The 14,110-nt window shown below is 38.9% G+C and overlaps 2 protein-coding genes and 1 pseudogene across 2 annotated transcripts in view; 1 reads left to right on the top strand and 2 right to left on the bottom strand.

The window, feature by feature from the left end:
• WWC2 (WW and C2 domain containing 2) overlaps positions 1-9,175 on the top strand; it is a 159,113-nt gene extending 149,938 nt beyond the window's left edge. Inside the window, exons 22-23 of the mRNA XM_090036133.1 lie at positions 3,463-3,590; positions 5,973-9,175. Of these exons, the coding sequence (XP_089892259.1) occupies positions 3,463-3,590; positions 5,973-6,039 (195 nt within the window). The 3' untranslated portion in view covers positions 6,040-9,175. The remainder of the gene's footprint in view (positions 1-3,462; positions 3,591-5,972) is intronic.
• Positions 9,176-9,965: 790 nt separating this feature from the next.
• On the bottom strand, positions 9,966-10,809 carry LOC149870385 (claudin-22-like; annotated as a pseudogene).
• Positions 10,810-10,978: 169 nt separating this feature from the next.
• On the bottom strand, positions 10,979-12,616 carry LOC149870384 (claudin-22-like). The gene has a single exon (XM_090036131.1). The coding sequence runs from the start codon at positions 12,614-12,616 to the stop codon at positions 11,948-11,950; it is 669 nt and encodes a 222-aa protein (XP_089892257.1). The 3' UTR covers positions 10,979-11,947.
• Positions 12,617-14,110: the final 1,494 nt, after the last annotated feature.

Here is a 14,110-nt window from a genome sequence, read left to right as displayed (position 1 = left end):
GTATCAATACAACCCTGGCAGTGCTAGCAAGGTTGAGAGCATGAGTGTACTCAGGTCATTGCCATTTACCTCTGTGTCAGGTAAACATAGTAGTCTAGACAACATGGAAATGGGCTGGAAAAAAGAAAAGCCTACAGATCACATCATAGCTAGAACTGAGACAGTTGCAGTGAAACACAGGAGAATTAAGAGATATTCCAAAGCAGAAACCAGATCTGAGCAGCTGTGGGATTCTGCCCATCACTGTAAGCAGAAGTTCAGCGGCTCCTTTTTGGCTTGCCACAAGAGTCTGGCCAGGATAACATATTTGTGGCCAATGAGGAGATCCGTTGTGCAGAGCCCTTTGCACCAGAGCTGTTGGGAAGCATTCTTAGTGCAGAGCCTTGTAAAATTCCACTGGCATGGGGGATGTTTGACAGAACCAGAAGGGGGATGAAAACAAACATTCCTGGGCATTTCAAAATAAAGCTGAAGCGTTCCCTAAAAACAAATCTTGCCAGTTGCTCAGTGTTCAGCCCTGACAAGGACAGCACTTCTCTGCAGTTTTGGAAAAATGCCCTCTGTTTAGTAAACTTCCCTGTCCATGTGAAGCTAATCTATAATTACAATGTTAGTACCACATAAATAAATCTTTTGTTCCTGGTTTTATATACAATTAAGTGAATTTAAACAGAAACAGTTATATGCATTTGGCAGGAGACTGAGCAATATGAGGTGCATTTAAGTTCCTTGGCTTTAGTTTTGCCAGTTCGATACAGTCAAGTTTTCCAATTCTTTGCTTTCTTGGAGCTAAATTCTGCACTCTGATGCATCTGTCAAAGTTAGGGGAAACTTAAATGAAGTTGTTACACATATCTGGAGTTGAAATTCATGGGGCAGAAGGCTACATCACACCTTTTCATAGTTTTGTATATAAAATTGATTCTTTTTAATGCAGATGCAGAAACAAAAGTAGCATGTATGGAAGAAATAGAACACCACCAAAAGAATCAACCATGGAGGATTCTTGTAGGTGATATGTATTTGTTTATAAGTACCAGGCCTGAATCACACCTAAGATTTTATATGCCCCACAGCTTAGACCCACAGGATGGAAAGTAGCGATTTTAGACGTGCTTTGTTGACCCTGAGGCTCATCCCTTCAGCATATGATGCAGTAGTCCGGTGATGCTGTCCTGAGCATTGCTAAAACCAGAATCAGCAATAGCCAGTGTGCATTGCTTTTTTCAGAGCCTTCTGCTTCCTCCCCTTTCTGTAGGTGGGGCATACAACGAGCAGTGCAGAGACTGAATGCAGTCTTTGGGGCATCTTCCACCAACCCCACAGAGTCTGGGATATGTGATCTAGGAGGTTTTGGGATGAAGAAGATGAAAGGGTTTTGTTGGCTATGGTAATATTCTGTCATACAAAACTCTGGTCACAAGGAGGTTCCAAAAGCAGTGACTGGAGAGTCTTAAGCAGACTCCACACTCCTCTGAGTTCAGAAGAGTGGGAAGGCTGGGAGCCAGTAGAGTGGCACAAGACCTGTTCACAGAGGCATTTGCGCCTCCATGGATTCCCAATGATCTGCTGAACTCCTTGCTGAAGAAGGGCAGTGTCCTTCCTTTCACAGCGTACGTGGCAAAAGAGGGACTTAAGCATGCAGGGGCTTTTGGTACCCAATGTAGGAACTGCCTATATTAAGAAAACCAGGCCTGCCTCACCCTGTTATTTCAAATGCACGAAAACTTAGTTGTGTGGAGTTTATATGAAGGCTCTGAAACGAGCTGAGAGTACTTTGATAAATGGGTTGTTAGGCAGGGGGGTAACAAGCAGTTTGATATCTGGCAGCCTTGCCAATTTTTTGCCCTTGCCTGCAGCGTTCACACAAATACCAGGGGTGCTGTTAGGTACAGAAGTGAGTTAATTTGAGGTTTGATGGGCAACGAAAAGCCCTACCAGTGACTCCGTCGAGTGTTGTCCCCAGGTAATTACAAATTGTATGCTGTGGCGTGATGAGGATACACTGTGTGGCTGCCCCTTTCTTGTATTGAAAGGTTATCTGGTGTCCCTGGAACTTCTTTAAGTGACCCTCTCTGCTGTGCTCAGATTGTTTTGTAACACTCATGTCAAACACTAAGTCCCTCGCCTGTCCTAGCAGTGGGAGAGAGAATGGGGCTATTTTATCTTACTTGAAGAGTGGAAGAGAACTATTATCATGTGGCTCTGACCTCTTTTGCACTGTTAGCAATAACACCTGGCCTGAAAATACAGATCTGAAACAGAGAGCTGTTTCCAGATCTGCTGAGAATTTTTTTCCGACAGTCTGTGCCTCCTACGGTAGTTGTTTTTGTATTCATCAGACAACATATTCCTGCACCGTGTTTAAGAAGATACTACAGGACAACTTTCAAAAATATCATAGATAATAAAAAACCTAATAGCATATGCTTATGTGTTCCAATGAGCAGAGTTAGCTGGGGAAGCTGATGATTAAACATATGGCCAATGACAAAACAGGCATGAATGTTCCAGGTTTTATTTTACATTGCTAGCAATAAGTTGTAGACTGCTATTCCTGTTTAGTGTATGCTGTACTTATTAGTGCAGAAGTAGGAAGAAAGAAAAATATTTGTGCATTAACCTCATTTTCAATTTTTTCTTTCTCAGTATTGCTTGGAGAAGAGGGTAGGCAGTGATCAGTAATGATATAAATACACACTGGCCATAGTTTTTTGCAAGGTGATGTGTGCATTCTGGCTGCTGTGTATAACAGTCCCTGAATTGAAAAGATCATAACCTAAGGTGTTCACTCTGCTTCGTTCTTCCCTGATCTTTTAAAATATGTGCTAAACTAAGTGTTCATGTTCTGAAATGAATAACTCCTCCTTTAATTGTACAATTCTTTTTATTAAAAAAATTAAGTGCAGAAAATCAGAGCATATTAAGAATGAATGAAGTTGAGTTTGTTGAAGGCAATCTGGAGATGTACTATTACAGAAAGCCTGTTGAAAATGTGCTTCCAAGATGGCTGAAGAGGAGTTGGATTTTTATGGAAATAATGTTTCCTTCTAGGAAGCTGGTAAAATGTCAGGAATCAAAGCTGTAAATATAGCATAAATGAACAAAAGTTACCTTTTAAATATTAGGCACTCTGTCTTCTCTCCTCCTTTAACAAAACAGTTGGCGTGGCAATATCTGATATTGTTCATACAGGTTTGGCTTTTTGTCTAATTATAAACCCAGGAAATGCCACAACTAATTATCAGCTGTACTGTTGAATTCTTTCTTTCTCTACTAAATTAATGCCATTGTTTACTACTACATGCAACATCAGTAACTTTGTGTTTTCTTCCATTAAACTCTTATATAAGGAGATTTTGCTTGACGGGTTTGTATGGTTTTCCTTTTATAGCCTTTCTAAATCTTGTTTCATTTCTTTGATACTGTCAGTTGCTATATGTTGTAATTTTTTTTCTACAGGCTGAACAATCAAAGGAAGAACAGAAACAGGGTTTAAGTGCTGAGAAATTGATGAGAAAAGCTTCTAAGGATGTATGTCGGTTACGGGAGCAGAGCCAGAAAGTGCCAGTGCAAGTGCAGTCATTCAGGTAAAGCATGTTCTGATCTTCTGTCTTTTCTAAATCCGTAAAGGCAGTCAATATAAGCTGTCATCTTAAGAGTATCTTTTAAAGGTTGGTCAGTGTGCTGTAACATGAATTATTTATTCACATAACCTACTACACCATGTAGCATTAGTCAAAACCACAGCATTGTCTCCTGGCTTTGGACTCTAGCCTCTGAAACTATGAAAAAGATCGGAGAAGGGGAAATAAGTCTAAGTCATTTTCATGTTTTAATAAAAGAATGATTGGCTTCAGGTGATAGTCTATCCACCTGACCTACTAGTGAGCCTTATAGCAATATGTACTTGAGTAGGAAGTCTTCATAGCTCACAACAAACTCTGGCTCTAGCTCACTGAACTTTGATGGGAAGGCTGATTGCAAGGTTTGGGTCCCTCAGTTCTGTTTTACAGCCACCAAGGAGAGACAAGGGAAGAAGACATGGTTTAGGGTTTTGTTTCAGCACAAGCAAATCTCAGCTGTATTTCACCTTTCCTGTACTTTATTCTTAGGACGCTGGCATGTAGGCAAAGATTCCAGCCTTAGGCTCATGCTTTAAATACAAGGCTGATGGCTAATAAATTGTCATTCACCATTTCAGGATGAGAGGCCAGATCTTGCATCTATCTCCTAAAGCTGGTAGGACAACACTGATGGACCAGTTTGACCTAGCTAGCATCAGCCAAGTATTCAGTACAGAATCAGCAGGGAGGTTGGTCTCTGACCTTTTTACCTCCATCTCAAAACAGCATAGCCAGAAAAGGGCTCGAATTCAGGCAGTCTAGGAAAGTAATTACCTCTGATGATAGATTGCATCCATTTTGCTAGAAAATGGACCTGTTAGAAAGGTGCCTTCTCAAAGACTAATGCAACTAGAGCACTTCTGGAGATTCATAAGGGAAGGTACACCTCATAAAGATGACTGCACTGAAGGCTCCATGGAAGCTTGTAAACTGAATCTCCACTGGCTGCATGATAGTTGCTCATAGTTCACTTGGATTTACAGACAGCTGCTGCACATGGAGAGATACCAGTGAAAACAGGGATTCCTAGTGATGGAAATCTAGTGCGAGGCTGACAGACAGATGCAGCCCTTCATCATAAAGGGGGCCTACACATGTGCTCCAGTGCGTTCTAACTAGAATGAGTCTGGTGGAATATTCTAATGAGAGAGCTCCAGAGTGCTGCAACATCACGTGCAGTCAGCATCTCGCATTTCAAAATGGCAGTGGAGATGCTTTAACTAAAACTCATCAAATGATGATCCTGCAGCCATTTGGAAACATGGGACGCTGAACACACACAACGCTGCAGTGGTTCAATTAGAGTGGCTGTCCAGGAGGAGCTCTAATTAAAAGCCCCCCTCTCTCCCCCCCCCACCCCATGCTGGAGCATGCGTGTAGACGCTCAAAGAGACTAAGTGGAATGTATAAGGACTTGGTGTCTGTGCTGAAGATTATATGAAAACATTACTACCATTTTCCAGACTTTTCCATGTTTTCATCAATAAAATGTTAGCTGCAGACTAGTGGAAGTGGGCATAGCTGCTCTTTGGCATGCTCTGGTCCTTCTTCAGTGAGCATCCCTCAGATGTAATATTGTACCTTATCCCCTCAGGACATTGTCAAAATTCTGTTTTGTCCCCATGTTTTTACAGTTCATTGGGCTGCAGGGAGGATTAGTATGGAGGTGTGGGCTGCCATACTTCCAATATGCTGTTGCCACCCAGCTCTCTGTCCTTATTTTAAGCCATCCAGTGCTGTTCAATGTCTGGCTCAGTGCCTGGCTGAAACTAGTGCATGGATGATCTTGCTAGCCAAAGCACAATCCAGATAAGACTGAGGTGATGATAGATTAAGGGAAGCACCTGGAAGACATAGTGACAATTATATCTGCCTCTTCAGTGGTTTGTCCAGCTGTTACTGTCTCACTCTAGATTGCCCTTGTAATTGCCTTTCTAAAAATCTGGATCAGATATCAAATGCTGCTTTGACATTTCACAGTGACAAAAATATATTTCTTTTCCTTTCCAATGCCACATCAAGATATATAGTTACTATGGTCAGTATTTTTGATGAGGAGGTCTATTGTTCCTCTCAGCATTGCAGTTGAAAAGCTAGTTTTCCATTCATGCTGGAATGTTCATATTTTCATAAATATACCTAGTATAGGAAGACCTTTCCTCCATGCTTCTGGCAATAGCTGTCCTTGCAGGCATGTGCACTGGATACTGTGAAACCTATATTTGAAAGGTCTGTGCTCTTACATTTTACACATACTGTACAGGATGCTGTTGGCATTCCTATGACATTTGATCCACTTATCACTTCAACAGAAAACAGTAAATGGCTTTTCTCTTCTAATTCTAGGGAGAAGATTGCATACTTTACAAGAGCAAAGATCAGCATACCATCCCTACCTGCTGATGATGTGTAATTACATTTTTCATTGAAGTATTTTTCCACTTGCTCATCTTTTTTAGATGAATTTTTGTAGTTCTAGCTGCCTGCTTTTAAAGATCTATTTTACATTCAGCTATAGATATATGTATTGTATAATACAGTGAACTGAATTTTCATGTTTAAAAAAAGAAAAAAAAATAACAAATACAAACCACCACCGCCAGCAAACCAAAGTAGAATGATTCTGGTACACTGATGCTAATTTTGTACAGTTTGTATGTATTGTGTGTGCGCTTTTATTTTGTAAAGATGGAACAAAGGCAGTACCAAGTGTGTATCCTGTTGAACCGCACTGTGTTGAGAATATTATGTTCAACAGAAGATTGTTTATCTTTTCACTATTTTCATGTGAGCAGACTGTGAAGATGGCTGATAAGCCATGCAATATTTTTATACAAGTGTGACTTTTATAGTTTGAAGTTAACCATAAGTACAAGCTCCTTTCCAAAACAGCAAGGCTGCCTTAATAACAGGTGCTGTTTAGATTCCGTCACCTACATGGGGATTTTGTTTCTGGAAAAAAAACAAAACCCTTTCCTTTCTGTCCTTATTATTATTTGCATGAAGAAGAAACATAGAGTATCAAGTATAACTATGTGAATATACAGTACTTTGGGCTGCACTAAAGGTTTCATGGGCCCCTGCATCTATTGGAGGGGGGGCGGCAATCTATAATCCTAAAATCTTGTTCAACTGAAGTTACCAAAAGGGCAGCTGCTTTTTTGAAGCTGAATTGAATTTACATCAAAGTGTTTAAATCTGAGTAATCGTATGCTGCATGCTAAAAACCTTGCATTTAAATGTCCTAAATGTTCTCTAGTTTTGGTAACTAGGAATATAGGGGGAGGGAGGGGAAAATTCAGGTTTACAAACGCTTTAAAAAAATTGTGCCGTTGTCAAAATAGGGTGGAAAACCCCTTACCAAATACACTCTTAATGGATTCATTGTTTCAAGTACCAGAAATACTGGTGACACAGAAATGCATAAAGTCCCTGGGTAGTAGGCTTAAAATATTTCGGTGGGATATGTGCTACACAGTTCTCAGATTTTTAATATGCAGAACACAAGCTGCTTTTCAGAGTGACGGTGGTTTAAGTTGACAGCTATCAGAAGTAAATGTGAACAATCTCTCCAAACAGAATTTTAACGTACTTGTCCAGAATCTTTGTTACAAAAAGGTAAAAGACAATGTGGATGTGCTTGTCATAAGCCCTTGAAATCCTGCATAGGGCTGCTTCTCAGTATTTACAGCAGCCTGTCTCAGAAAAAGACATTCGAGAGTTGATTTTATCTTCAAAAGAATGTAACTAATCTAATCATGTTTGCATCTGCAATCCATGGCTTCAGACATTTTTCTCCCAAAATGTTATGCTAGATTATTTTTCCCCATTTTTTGGATAGAATCTTTGTTTCCAAGCTCCAGACCACACTGACAAGCTACCTACACATGGTACTTTACTTTTTCAGAAAGTAATTTTAGTGAAGTAGAAAGATGGAGAGAACAGTGTTTTCGCAAATGTCTTAAGCTCAAAGTAAGAAAATTCCATGCCCAGCATTGTGTGTGTTAAGCTTATCAAGGACTTTCTTGTTATGCACAAATACATCTGTGGACTCAAACTGTTCAAATCGATAACTGGATGCCACACTGTTTTGAACAAGAGGTCAGTCAGGTTAACTGACTGAGCATGATTTTTTTCATGCATGCCCCATTTATTTTTTAAAAGACTACTAGAAAGAAAAAGATAACATGGATGTTTGTGAGGTCAATTTTAAGAACAAAAGTTTGAAATTATTTAACGTAGAGGTGAAATGAAGGTTGACTGATTCAGCTTCTCAGTTTGATTATATAATATGTTTGTAGAATGATGTGTAGAGTGTTGTACCTTATGATTTATTTTCTTTTATTTATTTACAGTCTTATTTATGTTCCGTTTAATATAGTTCAGTTCCATTTAAAATGTTTGACATTAAAGAGGTTATCATGAGAAATGTTTTCAATATTCTAAATTTTTGTCTGACTAGGTGATTCTAACAACATTCACAAGAGTATTAAAGTAAATTTTGTTTGACTGGTAACTATAGGTGTGGCCCGGACTAAGTTCTGTTGGCTTCAGTTTGCAAAATTTGCTCATTTTTAAAATGAGACCGGCTTAGGAGTGTAGACTCTCTCTCCTTACTTTCCAAGTCCTCACTAGTATTACAAACCTATTTATAAGCAGCTTTTAACAATTATGATTTTTGTTTATATAGCTAATTCAAATTATTCACACTGATGAAACATTAAATATGCTGAATTAAAATGGATATGGACAAACCTATATGAAATCTAAAACTTATACATATTACTCTTAAAGTAGCAGAATTTACCCTGCACAGGGTAAGAAATGTAACATTTAGCTCTCCTGTCTCAATTATCAGTATGTTATTACAACTGTGTGTATCAATATCTAAGTATTACAGGTACAAAACAATATTATTGCTTAGCCAAATGGACAAAGTTTAGCAGAAATTGTAAAACGAAACAAATCAAATCAATTTTTTTTTTTAAACTATTGCAATGTTTATACTATATTAAGTATCAAATGCTCAGGACTGAACTAAATATTTAATCAGGTTATATTCCGAATGTGTTTCTGTTTTAATTTTGTCTATAACAAAGAATGCAACTACATCACGTAGATTAATTTTTGTCTCTGCACTTTCCATGCGTTTCAGTGATTGGAAAAAAATACAATTTTTTAACAAAGCTGCTGCGCTGACTTACTGTTTTATTTTTGTCCATTCTAATTGCTCTCAGTCACTGCAGAAGTAGATGTTTCCTTAGAGTTTGTCAGCTTCAAAAACGTTAATTGCTAGGACTATTTAAAAAAATTGCACATAGTTCTTAGGCTCAAAGCAGAAGTGTTCTCAGTTTCTCACTTAAACTCAGTTCTTTAATGGATATAAAGTGGTGTAGAATAGCAAATGCAACTGCCAGGAAAGATAGTGACTTTCACACTCATGCAAGACACCTGGGTCTCTTGTGAGTATGAGTTTTTGTGCTGTATGTTTGTACGTGTGGTGCTTTTGTGATGCATATAACTATGGAATATGTAAAATGGGAGCATTAAAATACACTGATGCTTAAGACAGAATTTCAACAACTTGTAGATGAGTTTATCCAGAACCTCTGTTGCTTTTGTCCCCTCCTCTGTCTCACCTCAGCCCGAGAGATCATTTACATCTGAGGTAGATCTTCACATGGTGCAAATGGTCATAGCTCCATGCGATGTGATGGATCTTGAAAATTTACAGCACCTGGGAGTCAGCTCCATTGGCTTTGCTTAAAATGTTTGAGGGGCACTGAGCTTCCTTGTTCTTTCTGGGCACAGCAAATTCACCCCTTTCTTACCAAATCAGGTTTAAAAAAAAAAAGCAAAACTAAGAACATTGAGTCACTAAGAGTTAGGTGCCAGAGTTAGTGAGATGTTTTTCTATTTTCATAGGTTAAATTAAACTTGGCCATTTGACACAAACTGCTCAGGACATTAAAAAGTTACCTCACATTCTTAAAACTAGAAAATGCCAGGTTTTTCCATTAAATCTGCAATGATTATAAAGCTCTACCATAGATAGACACCATCAAAGTAAATAGATCATTAATGTAGAAATAAAATAAAATCAAAATTTAGATTAAAAATGAGTTTACTAGACTTGCAGGAAGAACCTGGATTTTAGAGTGGTCAAGGCACAAAAGTTTAAAAAATGAAAAAAGAAAAGAAAGGAGAGATATTGATATTATCTTCTGGGTAGTCACTGCATATTAACGTAAACCTCTGAATCTTGAACTGAAAGGCATCTTATCTTGGGTTAGAATATTAGAAAAAGCTGGTAGCACTTGCTACCCTTCTCCAAAGGCTTCAATATTCAGTTTCCCAGTGTTGATGAATATCCTGCATTTCTACCATTGAGTAATGTTCTGATGATGGAGGATCTGTAGGTGAACAGGCTGTGCACGTAAGTATTGACCCTCCTACAAATATAAAGAATCCACCAAACCAGCCAGTAAATAGTGCATCCCCGAATTCCCATCTGGGGACAATCTCTGGGATATCCTCATCCCAAAATTCTTGTATTATAACATGGGCAACCCAAGAAACTGGAACTAAGGTCAAAGCTCCAGATAGCCATAAAACTATTCCTCCAAACAGTAACAGTCCTTTCTTGAGTTGCTGTTGTGTGTGTCTCATCTTCAGGAAGTCCAGACCAAAACAAGAGAGCAGGAGACTCAGAAATCCTAGCACGTTTGATGTACACATTAAAATTCTGAAAACCTTGAACTCCTGCAGGCAAAACCAGAAAAGAATCAAAATCCTTACATTGTGTTCTTCCAGTTTCATTTTGGACTATACAGGTTTGCCAGAGTCCCATGGTCCAGGTCTCCAGTACATTTATATCTAAGCTGAGATTTTTCCAGTCTGGCAAGTAATTACAGGAGCCAGTTAAAACCCACCCTAACAAAGAGAATAACATTCCAGCTAGTTGCATCCAGCGTCTGTGAGCTACAGCCATTTTTATAGTAGCCATAAAAGCATTAGAAATGTCTCTATCTGGGCCTACAGATCTCTCCTCTGTTCAGTTCCTTGTTGCACTGAATATAATAGGGAATGACATGTATAAGTAGAACAGTCTCTCCTATACATACTGTTTTAGAAAAAGGACTTCTGCCAGATTTTAGATCATCTGGTTCTGTGTGGAATTGCCTTGAGTATAAGGAAATACTGTGGTAGACTATTAATTGACAGGTGTGGCTACAACTGATCTTACATTCCATGCACTTTATTTTGCAGCATAAAAAGCTGGTCTTTTCATAGAAAGTCATGTTCTTTAAGATCCTTTCTATGACTGCTGAGAAGAAGGGGTCGTTGTTATCCCAATGAAAAGGTTTCAACAGTTATGAAGATCTGGCATCTCAATAGTTAGAAATACAATTAACAAACTGAATATAAGCCATAAGTACAGGGTGTTTGGATGAGCCCATGCTAAAATTATTTTAACAAATATGGGCTGCATGTAGTAAAATAAAAGCAATATTTATCAGATTTCAAGCCATGTATTACAATCAATGTATTGGCATGTACAAGAATAATCGAAATATTTTCCAGCCACTCGTATTGTAATCTTGTTTGTGTGTGTCTAATATATGCAGGTGTAGAAGACCCATTTTAATTTTTCTGTCTATGTGATCACTCTATCTCAATCTAAAACTTAGCTGTCCAGGTAGCGTGGATTACTGATGAATTACAATGTAGGATTAAGAAACTAAAAAAAAAAAAATTAATGTATGAACAAACCTTACTCTCTGCAAGTTTTGTTGGTTTATCCAAGAAAATTCTAGGTTCCTGGAACACTAACACAGTTCCTACATAGACCACCCCTCTCTCTGTAGAGTGTCTACACCCAGAATACACATGCTTTTAAGAAATTTAAGAGTTGCATATATTCCGCACTAGTTAGGGAGAGGACTTTGCTATTGGGAATAAAAAATAAAAGCTTTGAATCTCATTTAATTGATTTCATATGAAAAAGAAACTTACATTTTGGCTGTCAACCAAACTATAAAAAGAGCATGCTTATTCTTTTTGGGGGTTTCACAGTTCAGTTAGACAGCAAACAAAGTTGTGGTGGTTCTTCTCCACAGTCCATGGTAGCTTTAATGTCCTGCTGAAGAACTGTTAAATCTTTTGTTTCACAAGTGAGGGAAAATACTGCTTTGAAATAACAGTTAAAGGAAGAAAGAATTAGACACACAAGTTTAGTGAATAAACTAGGTAACAAAGAGTCCTTTGAATCATTGCTGGAACAAGCAGAGTTTGTAAAGAGAAGAGTCCTTCTACACTTCCTAAGCTCTTAGATTTTCAGGTCTATTTTCAGTTTCCAAGTGTTGACAGTGATCTTGTACTTCTGCTGCTGCATAATGGACAGAGGATGAATGGATTTCAGCCGAACAGACTGTACAATTAAGCAATAACCCTCCTAGTATAAGACAAAATCCAGCAAACCAGCCAATAAATAGTGCTTCCCCAAAATCCCACCTGGGGACAATTTCTGGGATAGTCTCATCCCAAAATTCTTGGACTGTAGTGTGGGCAACCCAAGATACTGGGACTATGGCTATAATTCCCGATATGCAGAATACTATTCCTCCAAGCAGTAGCAGCCGTTTCTTTAGTTCCTGCTGTCTCTCACCAACCTTCAAACAGTCCAACCCGAAGCCTGAGAGCAAGAGGCCCAGAAGTCCTAATCCATTGGAAAAAAACATTAAAATCCTAGAAATCCTGAGCTCGGGAGGCAAAGCCAAGAAAGAATCAAAATCCTTGCATTGTATTCCTCCTTCCTCTTGGACAACACAAGCTTGCCAGAGTCCCATGGTCCAGATCTCCAATTCATTTAATTCTAAATTGAGATTTTTCCATTGAGGTAGATAGGTGGTGAGGCAGGATAGAACCCATCCTAGAAAAGAAACCAAAATGCCACTTAATTGCATCATAGTTCTATAGACTAAAGTCATTGTGAGAACAGTCTCCTAAGAGCTGTAGGAGGAATGTCTACCCCGCAGCTCTATAAGAGCACCTATCTTTTGTGGTGGTTGGAGCTATGATGCTCTTAGTTCTCTGCTGCCCTGAATATAAGCTTTTGATATTAACCCTTTGAAAGTTCTGAAACGCTTTTTTGTTCTTGGTGAATATAATGTTTCATGTAGAGGATGGAGGACTCTGCTAAACCATGAGTTAGGCTTTCTGATAAGGATTTGATCTGTTACCTTCCAATTTGCTTGGTAAAATTATATCCCAATGCCTGATGATTACAAGTCTGAGGATGAACAAAGAAGGCTCTATGACCCCTCACCCTAAAATACAACAGAAATCTTTGTGCTTCAATACGGATTAATTAGATTTTAAGTGGTGATAAAAAAGCTGCTCTGTCTGCAACAGGACTTCATTGTAATAGCTAAGTTTGAGATTTCAGGGACGTAAATCAAGGCCTTGTAAAGAAAGGTAGACTGTTTCCCTATAATCTTTATTCTTAGACTTCCTCAACATACACAATGGCTTCTCCTCCACTCTCCTGTTCTATGCCACAAGCTCTGTAAAATACACTGTCAAAGGTGGTCTTTGTTTCACATTTTCCACATTCATTTCTTTTAAAATGGGCTTTGTTTTAGGACTGACCCTTTTAAGGAGCAAAGGAGGAGAGAGTGAATGTTCAAAGCACTGTAGAGAATTAAATCCTCAACTTTCACTTGTAAGAATGAACCCAGGGCAGACTTTCACCTGGGGTAAATTGTTACTGTTCAGCTGGTTTCAATGGAGCTATGACCGGTTATGCCAGCTGAACACTGTTCTATTAGCTAAGTCTCTCATGGTGCTGGGTGTTTACTCACGAGAGTTGTCGTGTTAGGCATTTCCTGCCCCAGTGCTTCTAAAAACAAGTCCTGCTTAAGCACAGGCAGTGGGAGAAGATGGCACTTACATGCATCATAATGCTTTTGCCCTGCTGTGCGCTTCTGAGGTCTGTCTCTTCTCATCCCCAAGCTCTAGGAAATTGATGATTTGGGCACACATATCTATGGTGGTGGCCATGGTTTGATTGTTCACCTCCAACTGATAGGGCCGGAGTTAACTTCATAGCCTGTAAGGGCATTTAAATATTAGTTTTAATAAGGCAGCAATAAAAGCCATGCTTCCCATTCGCTACTGGGCTGTGTGCATCGCCCTTCTCATATATCAGGATGGGATGTAGGCAATTTCCCAGCTGCTAAAGAGCAGCTCCACTCTGAGAACTGGCTGTTATAGTGAATCTCCCATGTGTTTGCAAAGTTATACCTGCTGAGCTTTATGACATATATAAAGGTATCTTTACTGCCATAAGCTCTGAGGAGATAAACACCACAGATAATCTGTTCCCAATTCCTCCTCATGCATAAATCAGAAATATTTAACCACTTCCCATCACTTCCAGCTGTGCAGACACTGACCGGTCACATCTACCTACTTGCCGCATG

The sequence above is a fragment of the Crocodylus siamensis genome, chromosome 2 (assembly GCF_052110815.1).
Source record: "Crocodylus siamensis isolate JL-2025a chromosome 2, ASM5211081v1, whole genome shotgun sequence".
Classification (NCBI taxonomy): Eukaryota; Metazoa; Chordata; order Crocodylia; family Crocodylidae; genus Crocodylus; species Crocodylus siamensis.
This window is presented reverse-complemented; position numbering and strand designations above follow the sequence as displayed.